At 39.3% G+C, this 23,573-nt stretch overlaps 2 protein-coding genes and 1 non-coding gene across 4 annotated transcripts; all 3 read right to left on the bottom strand.

Annotated features, from left to right (window-relative positions):
• Positions 1-2: 2 nt before the first annotated feature.
• pabpc1b (poly A binding protein, cytoplasmic 1 b) lies at positions 3-8,837 on the bottom strand. Its single transcript, XM_041808989.1, has 14 exons — positions 8,110-8,837; positions 6,649-6,842; positions 4,433-4,548; positions 4,083-4,222; positions 3,881-3,975; positions 3,667-3,804; positions 3,257-3,352; positions 2,788-3,154; positions 2,335-2,445; positions 2,067-2,212; positions 1,900-1,984; positions 1,581-1,711; positions 1,209-1,308; positions 3-391 (listed from the first exon to the last, which is right to left on the bottom strand). Exons 1-13 carry the CDS (start codon positions 8,300-8,302, stop codon positions 1,216-1,218), a joined length of 1,905 nt encoding a protein of 634 aa, XP_041664923.1. The 5' UTR covers positions 8,303-8,837; the 3' UTR covers positions 3-391; positions 1,209-1,215.
• On the bottom strand, positions 3,449-3,583 carry LOC121524607. The gene has a single exon (XR_005993143.1). It is a non-coding gene; the product is annotated as a small nucleolar RNA SNORA5 (small nucleolar RNA).
• Positions 8,838-13,441: 4,604 nt separating the features above from the next.
• Positions 13,442-21,937, bottom strand: ywhaz (tyrosine 3-monooxygenase/tryptophan 5-monooxygenase activation protein, zeta polypeptide). Of its 2 annotated transcripts, none has more exons than XM_041808621.1 (6): positions 21,823-21,937; positions 19,288-19,595; positions 17,555-17,678; positions 15,922-16,085; positions 14,968-15,063; positions 13,442-13,559 (listed from the first exon to the last, which is right to left on the bottom strand). In XM_041808621.1, the coding sequence occupies exons 2-6, from the start codon at positions 19,579-19,581 to the stop codon at positions 13,485-13,487; spliced, it is 753 nt and encodes a 250-aa protein (XP_041664555.1). In that variant the 5' UTR covers positions 19,582-19,595; positions 21,823-21,937; the 3' UTR covers positions 13,442-13,484. The 2 variants fall into 2 exon arrangements, with proteins under 2 accessions (XP_041664555.1, XP_041664554.1); XM_041808620.1 differs by lacking the exon at positions 21,823-21,937 and adding an exon at positions 21,126-21,815.
• Positions 21,938-23,573: the final 1,636 nt, after the last annotated feature.

Genomic DNA, 23,573 nt, shown 5'->3' with positions numbered 1-23,573 from the left:
ACTATTTTTTAAATTTTTATTCAAGCAAGCAAAGGCCAGGAAATTTCACAACAGGCCACAACAGCCCAAACATTCAAACATTTAAAAGGGATAAAATGGAAGAAAGGAATGCTTTCAGTCTTATTTTGCTCACAGAATTCTCATTTAAAACCCCTCATATATTGATCATTTTCTATTTTAACTTTTTCTGTTTTTTTGTGTATTTTTAACTTAACCCAACAGACCAGGCCTGGCATTTCTGTTCACTGCAGACCTGACTGGAGACATATTTAAATTGATTTTTTTATTATATTATTTGACTTCTTTTTACTTTGTTTTATGTGTTTTTAACTTTTTCACTGCTAAATTATTTTCTCCATCGGTGAAGCTAGACTCTCAAGGTTCCCCACTCCTGTGGAAAAAAAAAACAAATCTTTATCGTTATCGCAAAAACAATGTATGAGAAATTATGAGAATATCCACTTGAGCTCTTGTATTTCAGAAACAAAACATTTGTGTGTAAAAGGTTACAGTTGGAACTAGAAAAGCACTCGGAAAGCGCAGACCGCCGCCATTTGCCCTTTCTCCCAATAGTGAAGAATCCTTTAAAAACACTCCTGGATCCAGATGGTGATCCAAACCACTCGCAAAATCTAATTCGCCGATTACTCCCTGGAGACATGGTGAGGAAAAGCATTGGCTTCTCTACGTGTGAAAGTCATGGCAGAGGATGAATATTCCTCTATTCCTCCCAGCATTGTGAGTATCCTCGCTACAATTCGCTGTCTTTCTCTCTGTTTCACTCCGACTTGTCTCCTTGATCGGGCGTGCATCTTTCAAACTCTATAAACTCTAAAACTTTGGCTAAGTTACTCATGTCTGCCATCTCCTGGTGTAAAGTGGTAACAGCGCAGCCCTATCTCCCAATAGTACAGAATCCTTTAAAAAAATTCCTGGATCCAGACGGTGACCTGGATCAGTCCCAAAATCTAATCAGTTCTTCCTTATGCCATTTCTGACATTTCCTGAAAATGTCATGAAAATCCGTCCATGACTTTTTGAGTTATGTTGCTAACAAACTAACAAACAAACGAACAAACGAACCCACCCGATCACATAACCTCCTTGGCGTGGATAATAATATAGCTTCTATGAGTTGACTTTAAGAGCAGATCTTCTGAAAACACTTTTGTCTCCTTGTAAGAACAGCTCATGAGAACAGTGCATACCTTGGATTTAGACACTTGGGACACCAGCTGAATTTGTTACCGTCTTCTGGGCGGCCTCCTTGGCCTGGTGGGCCTGAAGCACAGCCACTGCCTCATCCACCTAGAGCGAGAGTTGTTAAAGCGAGCAATCCAACAATATGAAATCCTCTCAGTGTGCTCTCTAGATCCATTTAGTTTGTCTGACAAAACTGAAACCAGTGAAGATATTCTCTCTTCAAACCTCACTCTATTGCAGAGGCACATTTCCTGTGACCTAAAATAAGACTGAGATGCACTCTATACACTTCCTCTTCCTTTCTCCATCAGTCCTGTGAACTTATCAGATAAACAACAAAAAGGAAGTTGTCAGCATTATCGCACCAAAGTACCCACCTTTGAGCGGAGAGACTCTGGGGACTCCAGCATGTGGAGCAGCTCTGAGTTGTCAATCTCGAGGAGCATGCCAGTGATCTTTCCTGCTAGGCTGGGGTGCATGTTCTGAATCAGTGGGAACAGACGCTCACCTACAGGAGACGCATGTATGACAAGTACACAGGACGTTAACACTCTGTAAGTGCCAGCTTCTGTGACAACACTATGAAAATTACCCGTTAATACACAAAATACAATGAATGTGGTGTGATCTTCAGTAGTGGTATTAAAGATACTGTATATATTGGATTTAGTGACAAGATTAGTCACTGATGCTTACCCAGCATCTGCTTCTGTTCCTGTGGTGGAGCAGCAGCAAGCATGGAAGCAGTCAGAGGCTCCTGTCCTTGCACATGAACAGCAGGCTAAAAGAGGAGAAAACAAAAAGTCAGACAATTTCCTTCTAATATTCAAGGCACAAGAAGGTCCAGGCATGTGCATGCCTACCTGCTGCATGTTGACTTGTGGCTGAGCAGTCATATGCTGGGTGGGATTGCGGACACCCGCAGCGTACTTGTACTGAGGGACTCCACGCACAGGGGTGGCTGCTGCAGCAGCTGCAGTGGCTGGTCGGGGGCCCATTGTCTGAGTGGCTGCAAATGGAATCAATATAGAAACATCAACACAAGTAGCACAGGCAACTAAACAGATTTACAATAGATGAAATAACCTCAGCTAGACAGACTAAAATGACAAAAAGATGAAGGTGACTGACCGACACGCTGAGTGGACATCATGCGGGGCACCTGGGAGGCAGGTCGCATGGCCCCGAAGGTCTGAGGGCGAGGTGCTGAGGGACGCATGGCACCTGGCATGTTCTGGAAATCTAAACCAAAAAAAAAAGCTTTATTAGAAACTGCTTAATTCTGGCGGTGACTGTTGCAAAAAAATCAGTGATTATTTGTCACCATATATGGGGTTTCAAAAATCTTTGTGTGTGGCAAGCTTAAGTGAACAAAAATAAAACAATTTTATATTTTCAGCTGATTAAGTAGTAGTTATGATAGACCTACTTGTACATATTATACTACATTTTTACCAAGGTTTTTTCAGTTAAGTGCTACATGGCTAAGTATTACACATTGTACCTTTAAAGTTCTTTGGAAAAAAAATATAAAGAAAGAAAGAAACACACTAATTAAAGCAGTGAAAACAAATCAGTACTCACGTTGTGGCCTAACACCTTGAGTGGCCCAGCGTGGGCCAGGTCGGAGCTGGGCCATCTGCCCTGCAGCTGGGTAGTAAGCAGCACGGTTCTGGGCCTGAGGTATGGCTGCCATGAAGTATCCAGAGGGTGGGGCTGGTTGGTAAGGGTTGATGACTGGGTTTGGCACTGCACGCACACTGGCCATGCGCTGCATATACTGGTTGGTCAGATGGGCTTGTCGTTCTTCTTTGCGCTGAGCCAGGGCAACATATAGTGGCTTTGTGGCTACAATACGTCCATTCATTTCTGTTACCGCTTTGGTGGCCTCCTCTGGGGACGAGAAACAGACAAATCCAAATCCTTTGCTGCGTCCGCCCTCCATCATGACCTGAGAGTCAGAAATCAAACTTAAATGCATCTGAACACAAATGGCAGTTTAGTCCAGGTCACTGAAAACATGTATCAGAGAAATCTATTACTATGGTCTTACCTTGGCACTGGTGATGGTGCCAAATGGGGAGAATTCCTTCCTAAGACGTTCATCATCAATTCCATCGTCCAGGTTTTTCACGTACAAGTTGACACCCTGACAAAAGACAAAACATAATCTAACTGTGTTTTATACTCGTGGTAGGAAAGGCCAACCCAATAGACCACCAAAAAAGTAACCCTTTTATTGTTGTTTTGTCTGTAGTACATATTTATCCCCTCAATCCACAGAGAAGAAATGTGGGGCCCATGAACTACAGTCACTTTTGCAGCCATTTTGGCCAGTGCAAAGTACTGAGAGCTTAGCACTGAATTTGACAAAGCTGCAGTTTTTTTCAATAAGCCTGACCAAAAAACATGACACAGAGTAAAAGCACAACATTTTGTGAATATGCTCAGTAAGTTAAGTACCTGGTAGCGAGTCATGCGGTCTTGTTTCATTTGCTCAAACTTGCGTTTGAGCTCAGCCTGCCGCTCAATCTTCTTCTGGGCTCTGCCAACATAGATCAGCTTGCCGTTCATCTCTTTCCCATTCATCTCATCCACTGCCTGTTGTGATGAAGAAAGCTCAAGTAAAGGCCAGCACTCCAAGCAGTCACAAGAAGATCAATGGAATAAGCCTTACCCTTTGAGCATCCTCATGCCTATCAAAGCTAACAAATCCAAACCCTCTAGACTTTCCACTGTCATCCGTCATCACACGGATACTCATGGCATTTCCTAGGCAATACAGAGATAACCTTTAATGACTAATTTGACTCATTATATTTAAATGCAGAGGATCAAAACCCTGTGCAAATATTCAAAAGTGCTGACTAAATACTAACCATATTTACTGAAGAGCTCCCTCAGCTTCTCATCATCCATGTCTTCTCCAAAGTTTTTAACGTAGACATTTGTGAACTCCTTGGCACGAGCACCCAGCTCAGCCTCACGCTCTTTGCGAGATTTAAAGCGTCCAACAAATCTACATTGAAACAGACAATTAATAGTTACATAAAAGCAATGGCAAGGTTTTTTTCTTCAGCCACCAATCAAAAAAACTTCAGCATCACAATACAAACTTAAATAAAACCAGGTGCCACATCATCTTGACAGAAAATAATATGATCAAAATTTCACAAATTGTTTTAGTACAAACCAACACCTCCCGAAACTAGCCAAAACGTTCACTTACACTTTTCTGTCATTAAGAAGCATGCCATTCATTTTCTCAATGGCTCGTTCGGCTGCCTCTTGAGTTTCAAAATGCACAAAGCCGTAGCCTTTAGAGCCATTCTCGTCACAGACCACCTTTGAGAGGAAAGACACATGCTGTTTTAAGCCAACACATGCATGCAGTGACAGTTTATTTGATCAGCATGGTCAGTACGTTTACATGCAGATATATCGAGCACCAGTTATAGCTCAATTAGTCAACTTAACAGAACAAGTGTTTTTGTCCCAGTGTACATGTACAGCGAAAGAACTAATTCACTGAATTTGTCCGATTCCACTACAATAGATATCAATATCTCCCTTCTCAGCTAGTTTGCAAACAAGATAGCAATCAGTAAACTGGTTGTATTCCAAATCATAAAAACATGGACCAACTTTACTTTAGAAATATTACTAGCCACAAGGGGTGTGACGAGACACATCTCACGAGACGAGACAAGACAAGACAAGATTTGGGCCCACGAGACAAGAGACGAGACGAGATTTTACACTTTTTTTTTTTTTTTAAATACACATTCAGCACATTCAGGTCTAGTCACAAATGTTTGAACTACGTACTGAATAGGCTATCAATGAGTATGTTTTTGTCTAACTTTGACTCAAACTGTACATTTTAATTCTCCTCAAATCAAATCTTTCATTTTAACAGTCTACAAAATCTTTAATTTACTAAACTATGCACTCATTGCTACAATAACAATAACTAGCCTATTTTTAATATTATACTTAAATATATATAATAAAAGCATTTACATTATTTTAAGAGTACTGTAAGCACTGTTTACAACAGTCTGAAATATAAAGAGGTACACTAGTAAAATCAAACTATTTTTCATCCCCTTCAAGGACATCCATATTTAAAACACTCAAAATAAATCTTTAAGTCAATAACACGTTGTAATTCAAAGAAATACATTATTTTATCGTGTTGTGGTCTTTTTTTTCATATGAGCTTTAACAATGTTGGACACGACGCACAGATGAGCGTATGTGTGTGTGCATTGATGAGTGAGTGTGTGTCTCTGTCTGCTGTCATACAACAAACAGGGCACGTTTAACTGAAGCTTTAACTTCGCTTTTTGGAGCTAACAGTGGACTCTATGGCGCTCAGAGTTAGTTTAGCTAAGTTTACTGCTGCAGTATACAGACCCGTTGTGCTACACATGTTAAGCTTCTGACTGATCATTCGCACAGCCAACAGCTGATGGATGTGTGACTGGCAGACAGTGAGACGAGAAGGAGCCATGACAAAGCCGCAACTCAAAGTTACAAAGTCACAAATAACAGCACTACGAGCAAGTCTGTGCATATAAACAAACTAAATAAACACTGTTTTCTCCTCATGGAGACTGCACAGGCTTTCACCAGCAGCATTTCATCAATTTACACCATTATAATGATGCATAGGCGGATCATATACAGCCCAAGTAGTGCACCGGGGTGGGGGGGGTCATCTTAATGGATACCGGATCAGCTCCGTTTCCTCATTTGCTCTCACCAACTGTTTTAAAGTGTCCAGGGCATCTTTGTGATCTTTTATAACTTGTAGTTTGGTATTGTTTTCTGTAAGGAGAGCTGCTGCTCCAAGTGTCTGCGCAATATTGATCTAGAAAGATTGATTTTTCCGCGACGAGAAATCTCGTGGCGTTTTGATCTTGCAAGATCTCGTGGCACGAGATCTCGTCACACCCCTACTAGCCACATTATCTAGGTGTGTTAGTCGGACTCTGAAATTTTTACTTGGCATGACTTAGGTCTGACAAACTTGTTTACATGCATTTTAACAGTCAATTTTGGTCCGACTAACACAATATGCTTTGGCTAAGTTCATGTAAACATGCTGGCTGTTGTATCCTCTTCTAAATGGATTTTCTATAGTGACTGTTGCAATATTTCTTTCTTTTAAGATACATGCCAAGTTCAGAATTTCTTCAGTGTGGCTTAAAAACCTGTCTTACTCTTTACGTTCTTCAATTAAAGTTTATTAATTTAATCTTGTGTTAATTCATATACCTAATTTGCTAGGTGATTAGTTCCAAACTCTAAAGCACACTTATGCTACTGGTAACTCTACCCACAATGCTATACATCAACAACAACAACAGCTGACCATCTCTCAGCTGTGGGCCAAATACAACAAGGCGGAGTCAGCCAACGGTCTTTTTTTTTTTTTACCTTGCAGGACAGGATGTTTCCAAAGGCAGAGAAGGTGTCATACAGAGCCTTGTTGTCGATAGACTTGTCAAGATTCTTAATAAAGATGTTTCCTACTCCACTTTTTCTCAGTGATGGATCACGCTGTGACCACATGATGCGCACAGGCCGCCCCTTGATCACATCAAAATTCATGGTGTCCAGTGCACGCTCAGCTGTGGGGGTGGGGGGACACAAAAACAGCGCCTGGGTTACTGAGGACATTAAAATTTCAAGCTTTGCAGTATTTGCTAAGGGTGGGGTTGTTAATCTTGAGGGGGTAACCTTGGCTGGAGGGCTTTTGGGGGTGGGGGACCAAATAATGTCAGAAAAACAGGAACTTCAAGTTTCTCTTTATGCCATTTTGAAAAGAGAAAGATGAGCCAAAGTCAGAAAACCTTCTTGTTTTTATTCAGCTGTTCTATCCATTGTACATTTTTATCCCTAGCATTCATGGTGACTACAGTATCATTGTCGCTGCCATTTTTACCAGTACAACCTGGCCTGAAAAGGTGTGGTCTTAAAAGACTCTTGATCAGAAATTTTCTGTAAGTTAACTGAAAGCAAGAGAACCTTGATGCTGTACTCTCTCAAAGTCCTTCCTGATGAAAAAGATGCTATCTTGGTGGTTAAACATCTTCAAATACCTTTCAAAAGTCTAAATCTTCAGGTTTAAATACTGGCTTTTTTATGTCTAAATGAAGTAACCTTTACATTATAACATTAAAGTCTCAGTATAATGGAGTAGGTGTTTTACTGGGGATAGTCCCCTTGACAGTCCACAGTGTCTTCATATAGCTAGAAAATGCATGATATTATACATTGATAATACCATAAAAAATGTCATAAATAATATATGAAGTAGTATATAATTACAACCCTGCCCTGATATCATCATTAAGGCAAAAACCTCAACAAATTATCTTCGTTAAAAGTCAATAACACACCCAAGAGAATTACGAGGCAGAAACGGACTTCAGCTCTTATCACTGGAACACAGAAAGCATCTAGTGAGGGGGATGTTTGTCCATAAGGGCATGATACCTGGCATTTTAAAACATTTATAGGAGTTAACATTGCTGTTATCCTTAATGCTCATAAGTCAGTAAAACTGCCCAGCAAGCAATTCTGATAAGGTGTGAGTGCTGTGCCTGCTCTTTGGAGGCTGAGAAGGGTGTTGTCCTCATAGAAAGATAAAACATACAGGGTCAGTGGCAGCTAGCTAACAGTCAGTTGCTAGACTAGCTACTGGGTGGGGTGGGGTGGGGTGGGCAAGCGGACGTGGTATTTTCTGCTACGGCACTGCTGGGAGGTTCAACTGAGGAGATCCTACCAACAACATGTCGGCTGCAGTCACGTGCAGTTGGAAGGGTGCTTTCACTTGTCTACAAACTGTCATAATTTCTCACACATTTCTACATAATATTTTGATAAAACACCTACCATCCGCCGGCTGTTGAAAGTTGACATAGGCGTATCCAAGAGAACGTCGGGTAATCATGTCCCTGCAGACTCGTATCGACAGGATAGCTCCGGCTGGGCTGAATTTCTCGTAAAGCATGGCCTCAGTCACATCTTGATGAAGATCCCCGACGTAAAGGGAGGCCATGGGGTAACTTGGAGCACTGGGATTCATTTTAGTTGGCCGTAGAGGCTAGCAAAGTACTCGGACAAGGCCTAAATTTCTCAACCGAAAAAAAGTTTACGTATTCTTGGTAACGTTAACCGCTCTAACGTCGCTTCAGTTAAGGACTAGCTGATGGTAAACGTTGGCAACCGTTGTCTTGTCAGTTGCAGTGTTTTGAGTAAAATCCCTAAAATTAATGTACTCAAATGACAATAATTTGGCTGAAACTGGATTAAAATAGGCGTTAAAATTAGACAAAAATGTTAAAAGCAAATTGGTACTTGGTGTCGCCTCGGGACCAGTAACACGTCGACTGAAAATTTCCCGTTCGATATAACGTTATGCTGCACTTTCTTGTACGTTACCGTCCAGTCCACGAATGTCTACTCCAGCTTCACCGACTTGTTACAAAAAGAAAAAATAAATGATTTTTTGGTATTTTATGTTTTGAATTTTTTTTGTATTTTTATTTTTTTATAGAATGTGTGCCGAGCGAGCTCAGGAGCACACGCGCACTCACACAGCACCTACAGCCGGGGTTGAGGGGGAGGGTACAGAGAGGAAGTTGTTCAATATATACCACCGGATACGTCATGGACATACACCAATAAGCTTCCAGTTTAGTTGAAAAAAGTCAACAAAGGGGCGTTGACCAGTACTGTACGCATAATGATGAAATCATGTAGGACTGTAGTGCTGAAGGATAAACTGCATGTGTTTTTGACCATGTCACGCAGTAAATTAGCTTTATCTGATGGGATGGAGACAAATTCTTTTCTTAAGAGTGGGGGCTCGGCAATTTTGAGCCCAGTGTCACACAACCACTCCTGCAGCTAGGTTTAATGCAGTATAGGTAATGCCATGGGCTGGTCATAACACATGTATGACAATTTACTATACAAATTACTGTACTATTCATAATCGAAAGCTAATATTTTCATAATACATATCTTTTTAAAAAAGATGAAATCAAAATTATGTGTGTTTATATCCGCCCTTTCAAGCTGTGTGCAGAGTAAGTTAGAGGCAGATGATTCACTCAAACCAATGAAGTATTGCGATGGGCGATGATCAATCCAAGATTCCTGATAAATATCAACGATTACCAACTACCTGGGTGAAGGCTCTCTTATATCTGCTTAACAGCAGTGTGGTTATGAATTGTGGGCTATGAAGAGACCAGGTTTTACATTTAACCACAAATCAGGAAGATTTTTGTCATCTTTCATGAGAGTGAGACTTGGTATTGAGTAAAGGTGTTGGACAAGTCATTCGGTCTTTATGTGAGGAGGTTTCTTTGTCATGTATCTATTTAGTTTGCCATTTTCTGATGGTCTCATGGTTTATACATTTTTAACCGTCAACTATCTGCAGAGGGCAGTGTTTTCACTCAAATGCTGCTTCAACCTAAAACCCCAGTCTTCTTCAAGGTGTCTACACACCAAATTTTATACATTTAATTCCCCACCATTAGGAGAGAATATAGCAGATTTTTACAGGACCTTCAAGCTCTTCCTCTCAGCTTTTAAAACCTTGCATTTGTGCACAGGCTTATGTTTTTAGATTAATATTTGTGTAGATACAATTTTTTAAAAGTTTGGTCTAAACTACATGTTAAGTAAATCTTGAAAGGTGGACTAGTTTTCAGATTGTGAACAGGGTTAGTGGCACCAACACACATTTCCTGCCTTTTGCTGGTCACAGTGGTCTATTTACTATTGTTTTCATCATTTCTAAGACAAATGCTGAAGACCAGAGAAGGCTGTGTTCTTTCAGCTTTTGCCCCGAACTATGGAATGAGCTGCCCCCTATGTCAGACTTGCCTCCTGTCTGTTTTAAAACTCATCTCTATGGCTAACACTGGTCAAGAGCGGCATGGTCTTGGTCCTTGTTCTTCTTATGGTCTTATCCTCTTCTATGCTTCATCTTTATCCATTTTTATTTTGTTTAAATGTTTGACCATCGTGTTTTGTGGACCTTCAAGCATTTTTTTCTTTTTAAATGTGCTCTTTAAGACTGGATTGGATAATTTTAAAATTTTAACCTTTAGAGCGAGATACACAACTATGCAAGAGATGCACAATATTATCAGCATATTGGTATCAGCAGATACTAACTTGAAAAGCCAATGATTGTATCCATAGATATGAAAATTCCTGCCAACATTAACAACCAATTTATCAGCTGTAATTACTGGCAGAAAATATCTACCATGTGTACGAAAAAGTATGTGGAATTTTAGGCCGGCCAACAGACCAACATCAGCTGAAACTGTAATTTCCTTCAAGATCTATAAAGCATTAATTGAAGCAGAGCTGACTACAGAATTGGCACCTGAAAAACCCAGTGAATGGGCCCTCTGCAGTTGTGATCATCGCTGGCATCAATGCATGTGTGTTGGATCAGTAGCGTTTGTGCTAGTGTCCTGGTTGACAGTTTCCTCATTTTGGAGCTTAAGTGTCAAACTAATATGTGGTTCTGATATTGGCATTATTTAATTTGTGTAACTTTTTAACCCCTTCAAAATTTCAATGAATTTTTTTGCCAGTTCAAACCTATTTTTGACACTTTTAACCCATTTTTTTTCTACTTTTGCCCATTTCTACCACATTGTCAATTTTTGCCACCTCATTTTAACTACCAAATTATTGCCACTTAAAACTTGTTTTTGCAACCTTCAACTGACTGTAACGACTTTTTTGTAGCAATTTTTGCCACTTTAATCCATTGTTGCTTTTTCCACTTTTTGACCATTTTGTTTGCCACATTAGTCCATTGTAGCTACTTTTCACTCATGCGTTCCACTTCTTTTTGCCTTTTCAACCTATTTTTCCTTCTATTTGTCAATTTTGCAACTTATAACCCACTTTATCTACCTTTTGTCTATTTTCCCTACTTTTAGCCCATTGTTAGTGCCTTTTCTCCCATTTTGCTCGTTTGCCACTTCTTTTGGCCAGTTTTAATCCATTTTGCAACTTTTGGCCACTTAACCCCAAATTTGTTTGTCTCTTTCACAACTATGCTATTATTCTCCATTAAAGTTCTCATTTTGTTCTGCTTTATTGTCAGACATCCTCACGTTTGTGCTCAACAGCTTTGAAGACTGACCTTACTTTCCAAATGGTTTACTTCAATGTACTCATCCACATTGTTTTCACTACCAATGAAAAGGTAATTCTGTTTCAAGAAAAGGGGTTTACATTTTGAAAAATGCTATATTGTACTAACCTTGCAAAGCAGATGGATACAAATCCATCTGGCGTGTCAGGTTAATATTGTACTACAGTATAAATAAATAAAATTATTTTTTTGTTGCTTTCATAAGTGTGGTTATTATTCAGGTAAAAAAAAAAAAAAAAGTTATCATTCTTAACTTTACAATGGACCATGGTTTAGCTGACCTCCATGGGCCCCAGAAAGCTCTCCCCTTTATCCAGCCTGATGGGGGGCCTTAGCCAAGGTCTTTTTCTTTATTCTCTTCCATTAAATTTAAAGTGTTTTCAAGGCCTGAAGTTTAAGGTCTAAATAACATTTATATATGGGTAAAGATTTTGGTATTTGCTAAAATTAATTTGTGAATATAGACAAAAATCCATTATCAGGTATCACTATTATGCTCCTTTGTCAAGGCTTCAGATGCCCCACACATTTGCCCATATCTGATAGCTCAAAGTAGGAAAATCTATTATCTTGTACATTTGTTTTTATGAATAACATACATTAAAGAAACAAGCAATTTTAGCACTGAACACTGATTTTTTTTTTTTAAGTTTTAATTCCAATTACATGAAAGCACATAACCAAATAACGTACTCAATGTAACTTGCAAATTCTGGATCCTGCATCCCACCTTTTGAAAACCAAGATACTGTAGCTTAGAAGGAACCAGCACTTATTCGTAACTACTAAATGGTCAATACATAGCTTTATACCAAGTCACTTTTAATAGTTTGTGTTTAGCATTTGTTTCAGTTATTAATTTCACAATTTTCTTCCAAGAAAGGTACAAGTTACCGTAAACCACCTGGTTCAAGCTAAATCCTATGCAAAAACAATAAGAAAAAAGGCCAGTTTATAAGCACAGCTAACCCCACACCATACTACTGAGAACCACTTACATTCCAGGAGTCAAATTAGGAGTCAAAGGGAATAAAATACACAAAAAGAAAATACAAAACACCTGAATAGAAAAAGAGTAGAAAGCCACATGGAGGTGCATGTTACAAAAGTATCCTCTGCACTGCTGAAAAGATAAAATATCAAAAGTTACAGTATCGAGCCATTTTGTCAAGTTGCTCTCTTTATCTTAGGCTGTCCATACCTTGTTGTGTGTAATGAAAAATTGCAGGAAATTTTACAGTCTACACGTTTCACTGGGAGTGAAAAGATGTCCGTATGATGGAATGTGATCCTCTAAACCAAAGCTTAAACCACTGCTTCTGCAAGTGGACATTCACACAGAAAACCTTTTCTTAGCCTGAATGCACATTTGAACCCAATGAGCCATGACATGTACCATCCATAAATACTACCTGCTAAATTCAACGCGGACAGGGCGGGATGGATAAAAACATAATGGTAATAGATCCAAGGGAAATTCTGCCATCTATATGATCCCTGCTGTCAGACTAGACCAAACATTTAGTGGCTGAACACTGCTGTGATTGATTTTATTATGATTTAATGTAACAATGGGGACCTAAATGTGGAAAAGACTGTAATTGTTGAGCTCCAGAAAAAAATCCAAATGACCAAAACGAGTTTACTTTGTCGCCCCTGGCACAGCAGTGGTTTGCTACAGTGATTAAGGTCATAGAGCATGGGGCTGATTTGGATCTAAAAGAGGGATTTAATCTGAACTGGACCACAGAGAGGAAAATAAATAAAAATAAACATCAATTGGTTCAAAAAAATGAGTAATGCTCCAAAACAAAAAAAAATATATTCCATTTGTGTTTTTTTTTCTTTTTTTTGTGGAGGTGCCCATATGATTCACACACACACACATACTTCTATGTATCTGCGCACACATACTGTACTTTACACATTGTGAGTGGCGTGTAAACATACATATCTGTGCATGTATGAGCAAACACAACCACACACACACACACAACTTAGGCTGGTGAAAGGTAAAAAAAATGTGTGTTTCTGTTTTTTCCTTTATTTTTTTCTCAATTCCCCCTGAAGTTCACTTTTTCTCCGCTGCCTGCTCCGTCTCCTCTTGTTCACATTCAGCCTCCCCCTGGTTGTCAGATGTCCAGAGCTGAAGGAGCAGAGAAACCAGGATTAGTGCATACTTTGCAGATCCAAAACTTTGTCAAGCTTAAACAAGTTATGGGGAATCTCTGGAGGCCCATTTCTGCCACTGTGCATTCAGAAAGTATTCAGACCCCCTTTACTTTTTAGCAATTTTTTATGCTGCAGTCTGATGCTTCACTTGTAAAAAATTTTATACATAAATTAAATTTATACATATAAATATATATATATATAAACATATATATATATATACTCATTAATCTACACTCAGTAATCTATCATGACGAAGTGAAAACTGGATTTTATAAATTTTTGCAAATTTATTAAAAATAAATAACTTCCTCACATTTCTCCTGATCTTTGCTGAGATGTTTCTGCACCTTGATTGGAGTCCAGCTGAAGAACCAAGAACCTGATGGTTACTGACTGAGCTCGAAAGATCCTGTATGGAGATGTCACAAAGTTCCAGAAAGATAACCATCAATACAGTCCTCCACTCTGGACTTTATGGCAGAGTGACTGGACAGAAGATCTCCTCAAAGCAGGGCTTTTGTGTGTTTTGCTCTGAAGACAAGCTCCCATCTAGTCACTCTGCCATAAGCCCAGATCACTGGAGGGCTGCGGTGATGGTGGTCCCTCTGGAACTTTGCAGCATCTCCACACAGGACCTCTGGAGCTCAGTCAGAGCCATGGCCATCAGGTTCTTGGTTACATCCCTTACTGAGGCCCTTCTCCCTTGACTGCTCAGTTTGGCTGGGTAACCAGCACTTGGAAGAGTCCTGGTTGTGCTAAACTTTTTCCATGTGAGAATTATGGAGGCTACTGTGCTCTTGGGAACCTTCGGTGCAGCAGAATTATTTTGGTAGCCTTCTCCAGATCTGTGCCTCGCAACAATCCTGTCTCTAAGCTCTGCTGGCAGTTCTTTTTTTTTACCTCATGGCTTGTTTTTTTGCTCTGATATGTGTTGTCAGCTGTGAAGCCCTCTATAGAAAGGTGTGTGCCTTTCCAAATCATGTCTGATCAATGTAATTAATCACAGGTAGACTCCAATCAAGGCGCAGAAACATCTCAGCAGAGATCCAGAGAAATGGGAAAAACCTGAGCTAAATTTCGAGTTTGAAAAGGGTCTGAATACTACAAATCTTTTTAATCAAATGTGTAATGTTATCAACTTTTTATTACAAAATTCCAAGTAAGTAAATATTTTTTTGACTATTACCCTCATACTATCACTATTTTGTCAATAAAAGCAATTGTCATATTTTATAAATTACCATGGGGATAATAACATTTTTAAAAAACAGGGCTAGTTTTAACGTCTTTAGATTGTGGAGAGGGGCTTCCAAAGAAAGCCCAAATATCAAGGACAAAGTAAAGGGACAGAGAGATGGGGGTGGTGAAGAGGCACTCACAGTAAGATTGTCACGGAGCAGCTGCATGATCAAGGTGCTGTCTTTGTAGCAGTCACCGCTGAGGGAATCCAGCTCAGCGATGGCATCATCAAAGGCCTGGTGGAGACAGAGACAACCGCCAATATCAACTAAAAACTCTAGCGTGAGATCTATTAAAGACACAGGCAAGGGGAAAAAAGACCAACCCTGAATAATACACACACAAAAAGCAGACATTTAAAGATTTAAATTAAAAAAAAAAAAAAAAAAAGATAATTTGAACAAAAAGGAGTGTAATAATTTACAGGATTGATCGTATTTACATACAGAACTTCAACTAAGACGTAAACTGAGTGGCAGAAAATGCTCAATAAAAACACAATAGTTATGCAATTAGCAACACAACTCATCATTGAAACTAATGCTACAACCCTTCAAGTGCATATTATAGCTTTTTTACTTTCTACACATGCCTGGAAACCAGTCTTTGAAAGAACTAAGTTTGGCATGATTTGGTCCTGGTGTAAGTTCTGGGTCTTGAGGGGAAACAGAAGCGGCAGCAACACAAAGAATATAAACAATTTTGGTGCACCAAGGCTTTCGTCATCAAAAGGCTTCATTAAAGTGTGAAGAAGTCAGGAGGAAGAGGACAGATTACAAGGTGGCAATTCTTTGTGCATTTACACACATGCTTTGACATGAAGTATGATGTTCTTTAAAGCCTTCTCATAAGGAAAGGGTATAAGTTTTGCTTAATCACAAATGAAGAAAACTGCTGGCCTGATTTTTGTTAACACATAAGTTGAAACACCAGCTGTGAAAGAAAAAGGCCTTTTGCAGTCATTCTGTGTCTAGTCGCTGTTAGGATAGTTGAAATAACCCTCACCAGTCTGACACCACCCTCATGTCCCAAACTCAGATCTTTTGAACATGAACACAGAGTAAACAGTAATGGGAGAAGAAGACAAGCGTTACCTTTTTCGCCAGACAGCAGGCTTTCTCAGGTGAGCTGGTGATCTCATAGAAGAAGACAGAGAAGTTGAGAGCAAGGCCTAGACGGATGGGATGTGTTGGCGGCATGTTTTCTTTGGCGGTATCCAAGGCGTCACAGTAGGCTTTTTCTGAACACTCGCAGACAGCTACAAACAAGACAGACAAGTTCGGAATTTAATAAACTTGATGGTCATTGCTGCTGCTTCTTAGGTTACGTTCACACAATGCTCAATTCTGATCTTTTCTCAGATCTGATTTTTTGGTTTGCCTGTTCACACTGCAGTCAGCTTCCAAAAGATCGGATACGTATCTGATTCAGAACCACATACAAAAAGTGGCCTGAATCTGATTTGAAAAGGTGAGATTCAGTGTGACTTGTGCTGTTCACACTGTCAGAAAAAAATCAGATTCAGGTCACTTTTAACTGCAGTGTGAACGTCGCCTTTGACTTCTTTGACATTCACAATCAGCTTTGTAGAATATCCACATTTAAGTTAAATTCATGAAAAATGTTTCTATACCTTTGGCCAAATCAGACAAAAAGAAAAGTTCACAACTTCCATAAGCCCTAAGGTTTCCTAAAACAATTGTTTGCTCATAATCCATTCAGTCCACTAATTTAACAGAAGATAAGCTGGCTGATCTCCCATAGAGAGAACCTGGAACCTGTGTGAATGTTGGCATTTTTACAAGAAAATAAAACTTCATGTTACAGAGTAATCAATTTAGCAATACCCAAGTTCAATCTATTTCAACAAGTTATATGCCTAGGTTCATTTTTGGGATCAGTCCAGTTTAGTTTATCCACTACAACCCTAAACTGCAGAAACAATAAAGACACTTTAAATATAAACATAACTACCTGCCTTCCATATCAAGGAGAAATGTTTGTCCCCAAAGTGAAAATTGTATTGTATGCAGTGAGGTAATGCTGGGTTTATATGAAGCAGGTACAAAAAAAAGAAATAGAGGGAAAATGACCCAGTTAAGATAAGCAACGTTAAGATGATCACTCCAGAAAAAGCTAGTATTTATTAAATTGGATGTATTGAATCACTAAATTTATTATGGATAGCCAAATCACATTTAAAACTACAAGTAAGTTATAATAGCATTACCAGGAACACAAAGTTACAGCTACACTGCAAGTATCTAATTTTTTTCTCCCTGTTTCTGGATATTTTTTCTGGATTAAATATTTCTTTCATTTTCATTAAAAGTCAGAAAACATTGTTTTTTTTCCAATATATCAATAATTTGTTTTGTCCTAAACCAAATACATCAGTTTACTGTCATGGCAGGTGAAAACTTACAGATATAAAATCCAAAATCCACCTTGCTAAAATTCTGAAATGACAGACATTTGATTTGACAGAAAGTCATAATTACAGCTTCAAATAAAACTAGACAATCATTTCAGAGCAGTTGGGAAAATCTGACACAAAGCATTACACAGAATTAAAGAGGGAACCTTTTATTTTTAATCAAAATGCATGCTTGGGTGCTACAGTCTCCAATAAAACTGCATAAATTCTGTCCCCATTTGTCATAATAACCCTGCATCTTCCTTTCTATTTATCTAACATTTATAAAACCTCAAGTCTACTTTACTTACTTTTCCTATCATCCCCACAGGCCACCTCAGCCAGGTAGCGGTTGTAGTCTCCCTTCATCTTCAGGTAGAAGACTTTGCTGTCAGCTTCTTTTGCAGAGGGAATCAGATAGTCGTCCAGCAGTTTCTGTGGACATTTTAATTTCCAGTATAAGTGTTGAAATGAGAACTCATAACAATAGGAAAAGCAAAAGTTAGGAGTTATTTTATCCCTCAAGCCATTGTTGTTCATAGTGTAGAGCTTAATTACCTCCGCCAAGGAGGTTATGCGATTGAGTGGGTTTGTTAGTTTGTTTATTAGCAGCATAACTCAAAAGTCATGGACGGATTCTCATGAAATTTTCAGGAAATGTCAAAAATGTCATAAGGAAGAACTGATTCGATTTTGGGAGTGATCCAGATCACCGTCTGGATCCAGGATTTTTTTTGAAGGATTCTTTACTATTGGGAGATAGGGCTAATGGCGGAGATCTACACTCTCTGAGTACTTTTCTAGTTAGGATTTCAGAGACATGTTTGCCATTTCCATATTATATCTGGTGATGTTTATGTGTATTTCTCTACAAAACCACTCTTGGAATTGAGATGTGTTGTTTGGGATATGAGATCAACTGCCAAAAATCACAGCAAACTGCCCAATCAAGTCACTTGATCAAGGAGCTGTTAGCAAATCCCAAGAGGGAAGAAGAGAGAGAGCACTTTACACTTATCAAACCACCACAGACTGAAGACACAACACTGCTAACGTTAGATATATGTGCACTAATGATGGGAAAAAGGCACAAGCCTCAATCTTGCATTTACACAGCAGGCGATCTGTTTTCTGCCCGTTCTTCTTGCATCTGTCCCTGCAAGAGTGTTGATTAATTTGATCAGTTTCCTAGTTTTCCTTTTTAATGTCATTATTTATGAAAATCTGCTGATACTAGAATTTTTATAAAATCGATTCATTAAATGCTGCGAGCACAGGCCCCTTTTTTGTGCACATAGAAACCTTTGGTTGGCTTACAACACTGACGACCAAATGTGTATGACTGCTTAGTGTAATTTTTCATTTTAGGTTTGAGAGGACAATGTACCCTTGGTATATTGGATTTGTTTCATAGTACAGTCCTGAAGAGTAGGAAAGTGACAGTGGTGCATTTTTCAAAGGGATGAATATTTTTAAGGGAAATGTGAAAATATAGATGTATCCTAATTATTCAAGCTCTTAAATTGATTTAAATTGCTTGAATTTATCTTGTTTCTAATTACTGTGAACACTCTAGGTTGTTACCATAAAGACATTTGTGAATTTGTACAATGCTTCTTTTCTGAAGATAATTATTTGCAAAGATATTAAATATTTACATGACAATATACTTTGTAAGCTACTGAAGATACAGACCTCAGAGCAGTGCCCAATGCAAACATTTCCTCAGGTATTTTACGTTTGCTCAAACTGTTTTTAAATTGATGAACAAAGGTCACTTGACATGTTACATGCAGCCCTACTACAAACATACCTGAATGTACAGTATGGCATAGACAATGTAGACTGTTGTATTACCCCTGGTAAAATTGTTCTCAGTAATGGCGTAGTATTAGCCTATAACTTATTATATTGATTTGCAAAATCTTCAAAAGAGACATTACACATGATTATAGTTACTCTTACAATGCACTGAAATAAAAACAAACATTTATGTCCTTCAAGTCATTCATATATAACATCCATCCATAGTCTGCCTTCTTACCAGGACTTCATCGCAGATCTTCTTCAGCTCCTTCTCAATCTCTTCCCTGTAGTCCTTTATGAACTGCTGCTTGATTTGATCATCCGACTTCTGCTCCATGCAGGAGATCACCCTCCAGGAAGACCTCCTACACCCCACCACATTCTTGTAGGCAACAGAGAAAAGGTTGCGCTCTTCATTAGTGAGCACTGGGTCACTCTCCACCACTTTCTTCATGGCCTCAGCCATGTCATCATAGCGCTCAGCCTGCTCAGCCAGTTTGGCCTTCTCAACCAGCTCCCCCCTGCAGTCCATGACTCCTGTGTGTGCTGAGGAAGGAGAGACGGGGAGAGGGAGTCAGGAGGAACAAGAGAAATGATGAGTCGGATTAAGAAGAAAGAGGGGACAGCATTGGGGGAGGGCAAGGGATCAAGATGAGACAGGGAGGAACAGCATGAAGCTAGGACGAGGGCCCTCCTCTCTCTACCATCATGTCGCTCCTCTCCTTGAACATTTAACCTGAGAGGAGGAGTACAGCCGTACAGGTTAACGCCTTGTCCTTCCTGCTCAACTTCCTGTCTAACCTGATTTCTCAGAGAAACCTGGTTTCTTCTGGTATGTGCACACATACATACTATATATACATTTCAAAATAAGTATACATGTATGCTCAAACGCATTAGCACACAAAACATGGTAAATTTGTCAATTTATCTGAAATCATGACGTACTACATTAGTCATTACTTAATTTTATGCTAAATTTCATCAGTGGTTCTGCCCCCCCCCCCACCACCACCACTGAATGTGTCTTGGGTGTGTCCACCCAAGCTTTGTGTTTTTTGGATTTCAACCAGCTTGGCTCATCGGCACTCTCAGACTGGCACAGACTTGATTCATACTGGTGACTAAATTCACTTGGCAAGCATATCTTAAGTAATACAACGGGAGAAAGTGGTATAACTACATGGAGGGCTTTATCCATAGTCCCCCTAAAATCATGAAATCAATTTACAGGTAAGCATCTTAAATATACTCATTTTAACATATTTAACAAATAGCAAATGCCTGTGATAAAACCACAATACTGACAAGAAAAATATGGAGCCAGTAACCATTCACAAATCCTATTCTTTACTTCTGGGTTTACTAAATTATTAAACAACTCAAAAGATAGAGATAATGATAGACTTTTCCTAGGATAAATGTAAAGGACATAAAATATGAAATGTAAGGTTAAGGCAGAGGGGGTTGCAATATAAAAAAATAGCACAATATCCACACACCAGACCGACAACTCTGATTATAATCCTCTTGCGATGCAGTTTTCAAAAATTCAGTTTATCTTCTGTTTTTAAAATCCCACGATTAAAAGGGAAAGGCTGTCGAAATACCTCAGAGTAAAAGCCATTGCCTTGAATTCATTGATTATCAGTAGAAGAGTCAAAAAGAGTCAAACTAATCAGATATTTGTGTTTTAGAGGCAGATTGAATCTTTGAACATGGAGTATTTGCATGTGAAGATGTTCAAGCATAGTTTGTTTTGTAATTTATGTCAATTACTTATTTTATTCATTTGTTACATAATTGTAAAAAAAAAACATGAAAATACTGGATCCAAATCAATTTTAAAGCAGAGCAGTAATTCCATGTTTCAGATACTCACTTAAGAAGATTCAGGTGAGGCAACTAAGTGTATCAATCATAAAACATCAAATATGTTCAATATTGATCTCATCTCAGGTGAAACCTTTAAAACTCTACTTCCGATCTCAAAGATTTTACCTCTCTTTAACTAGCTAAGCTGCAGGAGCATATCGGTATATATACATAAAACAGAATAAAGAAATTGCTGCTTACCAGCTGCCTTGACAAATGAAGTAGTAGCGTTACCAAGCCTATGAAACCAGCATTTCAAAAATCCCACGATCAGTGAGTCAGATTTGCCAGCACTCAGACACCTGCACCCTTCTGAGGAATGTCGGCCACCCAGTTTCACGTCACACAAGCACGCACGCGCACGCACACACCTGCCCACTGGGCTCCTACTGTGTACAGGAGGGATTCACAAAACCGTCAAAGAACAGCTTGCTATATGAAATGTCCTTTATATTTGTATTACACTATGGGGAAGATGTTACATGAAGCTGAAGATAGCCGATAAAACCTTGCAATAGTGTCGCCAGAATAAAAGGAGCCTAGCTTAGTTTTGTTCAAAGTGAACGCCCTTTTCGCTTCCCGGAACACAAACCAAAGATAGTAGTATTTCGGGCATTAAGATAATATCTTAGGTTCCTTCCATCATAAATCATGTCCTACCCAGCAAAAACGACCTTCTGAACAGAGCGAGTTAAAGAAATATATAAAGTACAGCACCGTTTCTCATTCAGTCCGAGCCGAACAATGACTGAGCAGCGGCGCACCACTGGACTCCTCTTACGGTCTCAGTCGCAAAGATTCACGTCGAATAAGAGGTTCTAGGGGCACACAGCGTCATTTTAGCAGTAAACCATTGAGAATGGCTTCGATTATAAGCAAAAGGTAAGTTTGTACTAGCCTGTGAGTGTCCTTAGACGATGCTGTTCCTGACTCCCGGCCACACAGCTGATGATCTCTCCCGCTCATCCACGGGGTTTCCCTACAATCAAAGACACAGCAGCAGGGTCACACCGGGACGAATGACGTCAGACATTGGTTGCTATGACAACCACGTTTTCAGGTACATTTTTTTAACGCTTCGACAGTAAATAATGTTAAAACATTTTTAAAGCTTTCTGTTTCAGGATTTACAATCGACATAATGTTTGATTCTGTTTGTTGAATATCGCGTTTAGTTGTTAATGTATGAAGGGTCTGTCCAACAGTAAAAGCAAAGGCTCATGGGGGATGTAGTTCATGCATGCTTTGACTTTAAAGGTTTAAGGTTGATACTAAATGTTAATGATAATGCCAGATTTACGTAAAGACATTTTACAAACGAAGAAAAGAAACTCCAACCTGTTTTGTATGAAACATAATCAAACAAGAAATAAACCAAGTGTGGTAGCAAGAGAAGGAAATCCAACCCGGAAGTGGGACGGGGCTATCGATCTACTCACATCCCTATGCTCACATCTACAGCGAAGGTTACCTAAATAATAGTTGCTATGGAAACTTAGTATTGGAGTGGCAGACGCTGATGGACATAGCGTATAATCAACGTTTTAGTTCGGTTTCACTCTTAAAATATTTATAATAGATGCGTTTGTACTAGTATACATACATACACACACGTATATTTATTTATTTATTTATATACTCAACTGGTATTCTTAGCATGATTTTATTTTCAAAATAAATGACCAATGGCACAGGTGTCAAACTCAAGGCCCGGGGGCCAAATCCGGCCCGTGGAACAGTTAAATCCGGCCCACAAGATGATCTCATGTGTCAGGCTTGCCAACTCTCACTCTTCTGGTGTGTGACACACCTTTCACCTGCTGTCTCACGCTCACACTCCACTCAAACTATTCTCACGGAGAATCAAATGCTTTGACGCTCTCAAATTACTCTCTGATTGGTGTGCAATGTTTATCCCTGTGTTGATTGGACGGCAGCGCAAGGTGACGGCCCTAAGCCTGTGAATAGCTAGCCAATCACAGCACAGTGGGGCGGGAGTTGACTTCCTGCCACTGCAGAACAGCGACAGAGTGCAGCAGCAATTATACCAAGGTAAACAATTAGTCGGCGTCTTATGTCATGGTGTAATTATACAAGGGGACCCAGGGCTTAACAAACTATATGATAATTGTTTTGAATAAATCAGTGATACTCAACCCGCGGCTCTCCAGCGCATGTGGCTCTTTAGTGACCAGTTGCAGCTCTTTTAAGGCTTCCTTTAAGAAAATCCTCCTGAAATCCTCTTTAAATATGAAAACTGTCAGCAGTAAAGACTCATTGCAATAAGTCATATAAATAAATTTAAGTCCACAGAAAGAAGACAGACTTTAACTTCCAAATTCAAATGAAAACTTGTGTTTTATTACCGTCGGGTGCGCCCAGGACGGCGGACCGTGCGTAAAAGAGCCCAGAGGAAGTCCGCTGGTGGCGCGTCTCTTCCGTAAGTTAATAGAGGTGTGCTGTCCTGTCTTGTGTTCAAGGTGAAGCTTCTAATGCCCTCGTTTTAACATATTTCTTCATTCACTCCCTGCGATGCTCTCCCATACTCGTATTTGATGATGACTTTTGCGATGCGCATCATCACCAACGAGCCAAACACACACATATCATATCTTAAAACAATGTAAAACTGAGTAAGACTTTTCCAAA

Source organism: Cheilinus undulatus, linkage group 16 (genome assembly GCF_018320785.1).
Source record: "Cheilinus undulatus linkage group 16, ASM1832078v1, whole genome shotgun sequence".
NCBI lineage: Eukaryota > Metazoa > Chordata > Actinopteri > Labriformes > Labridae > Cheilinus > Cheilinus undulatus.
This window is presented reverse-complemented; position numbering and strand designations above follow the sequence as displayed.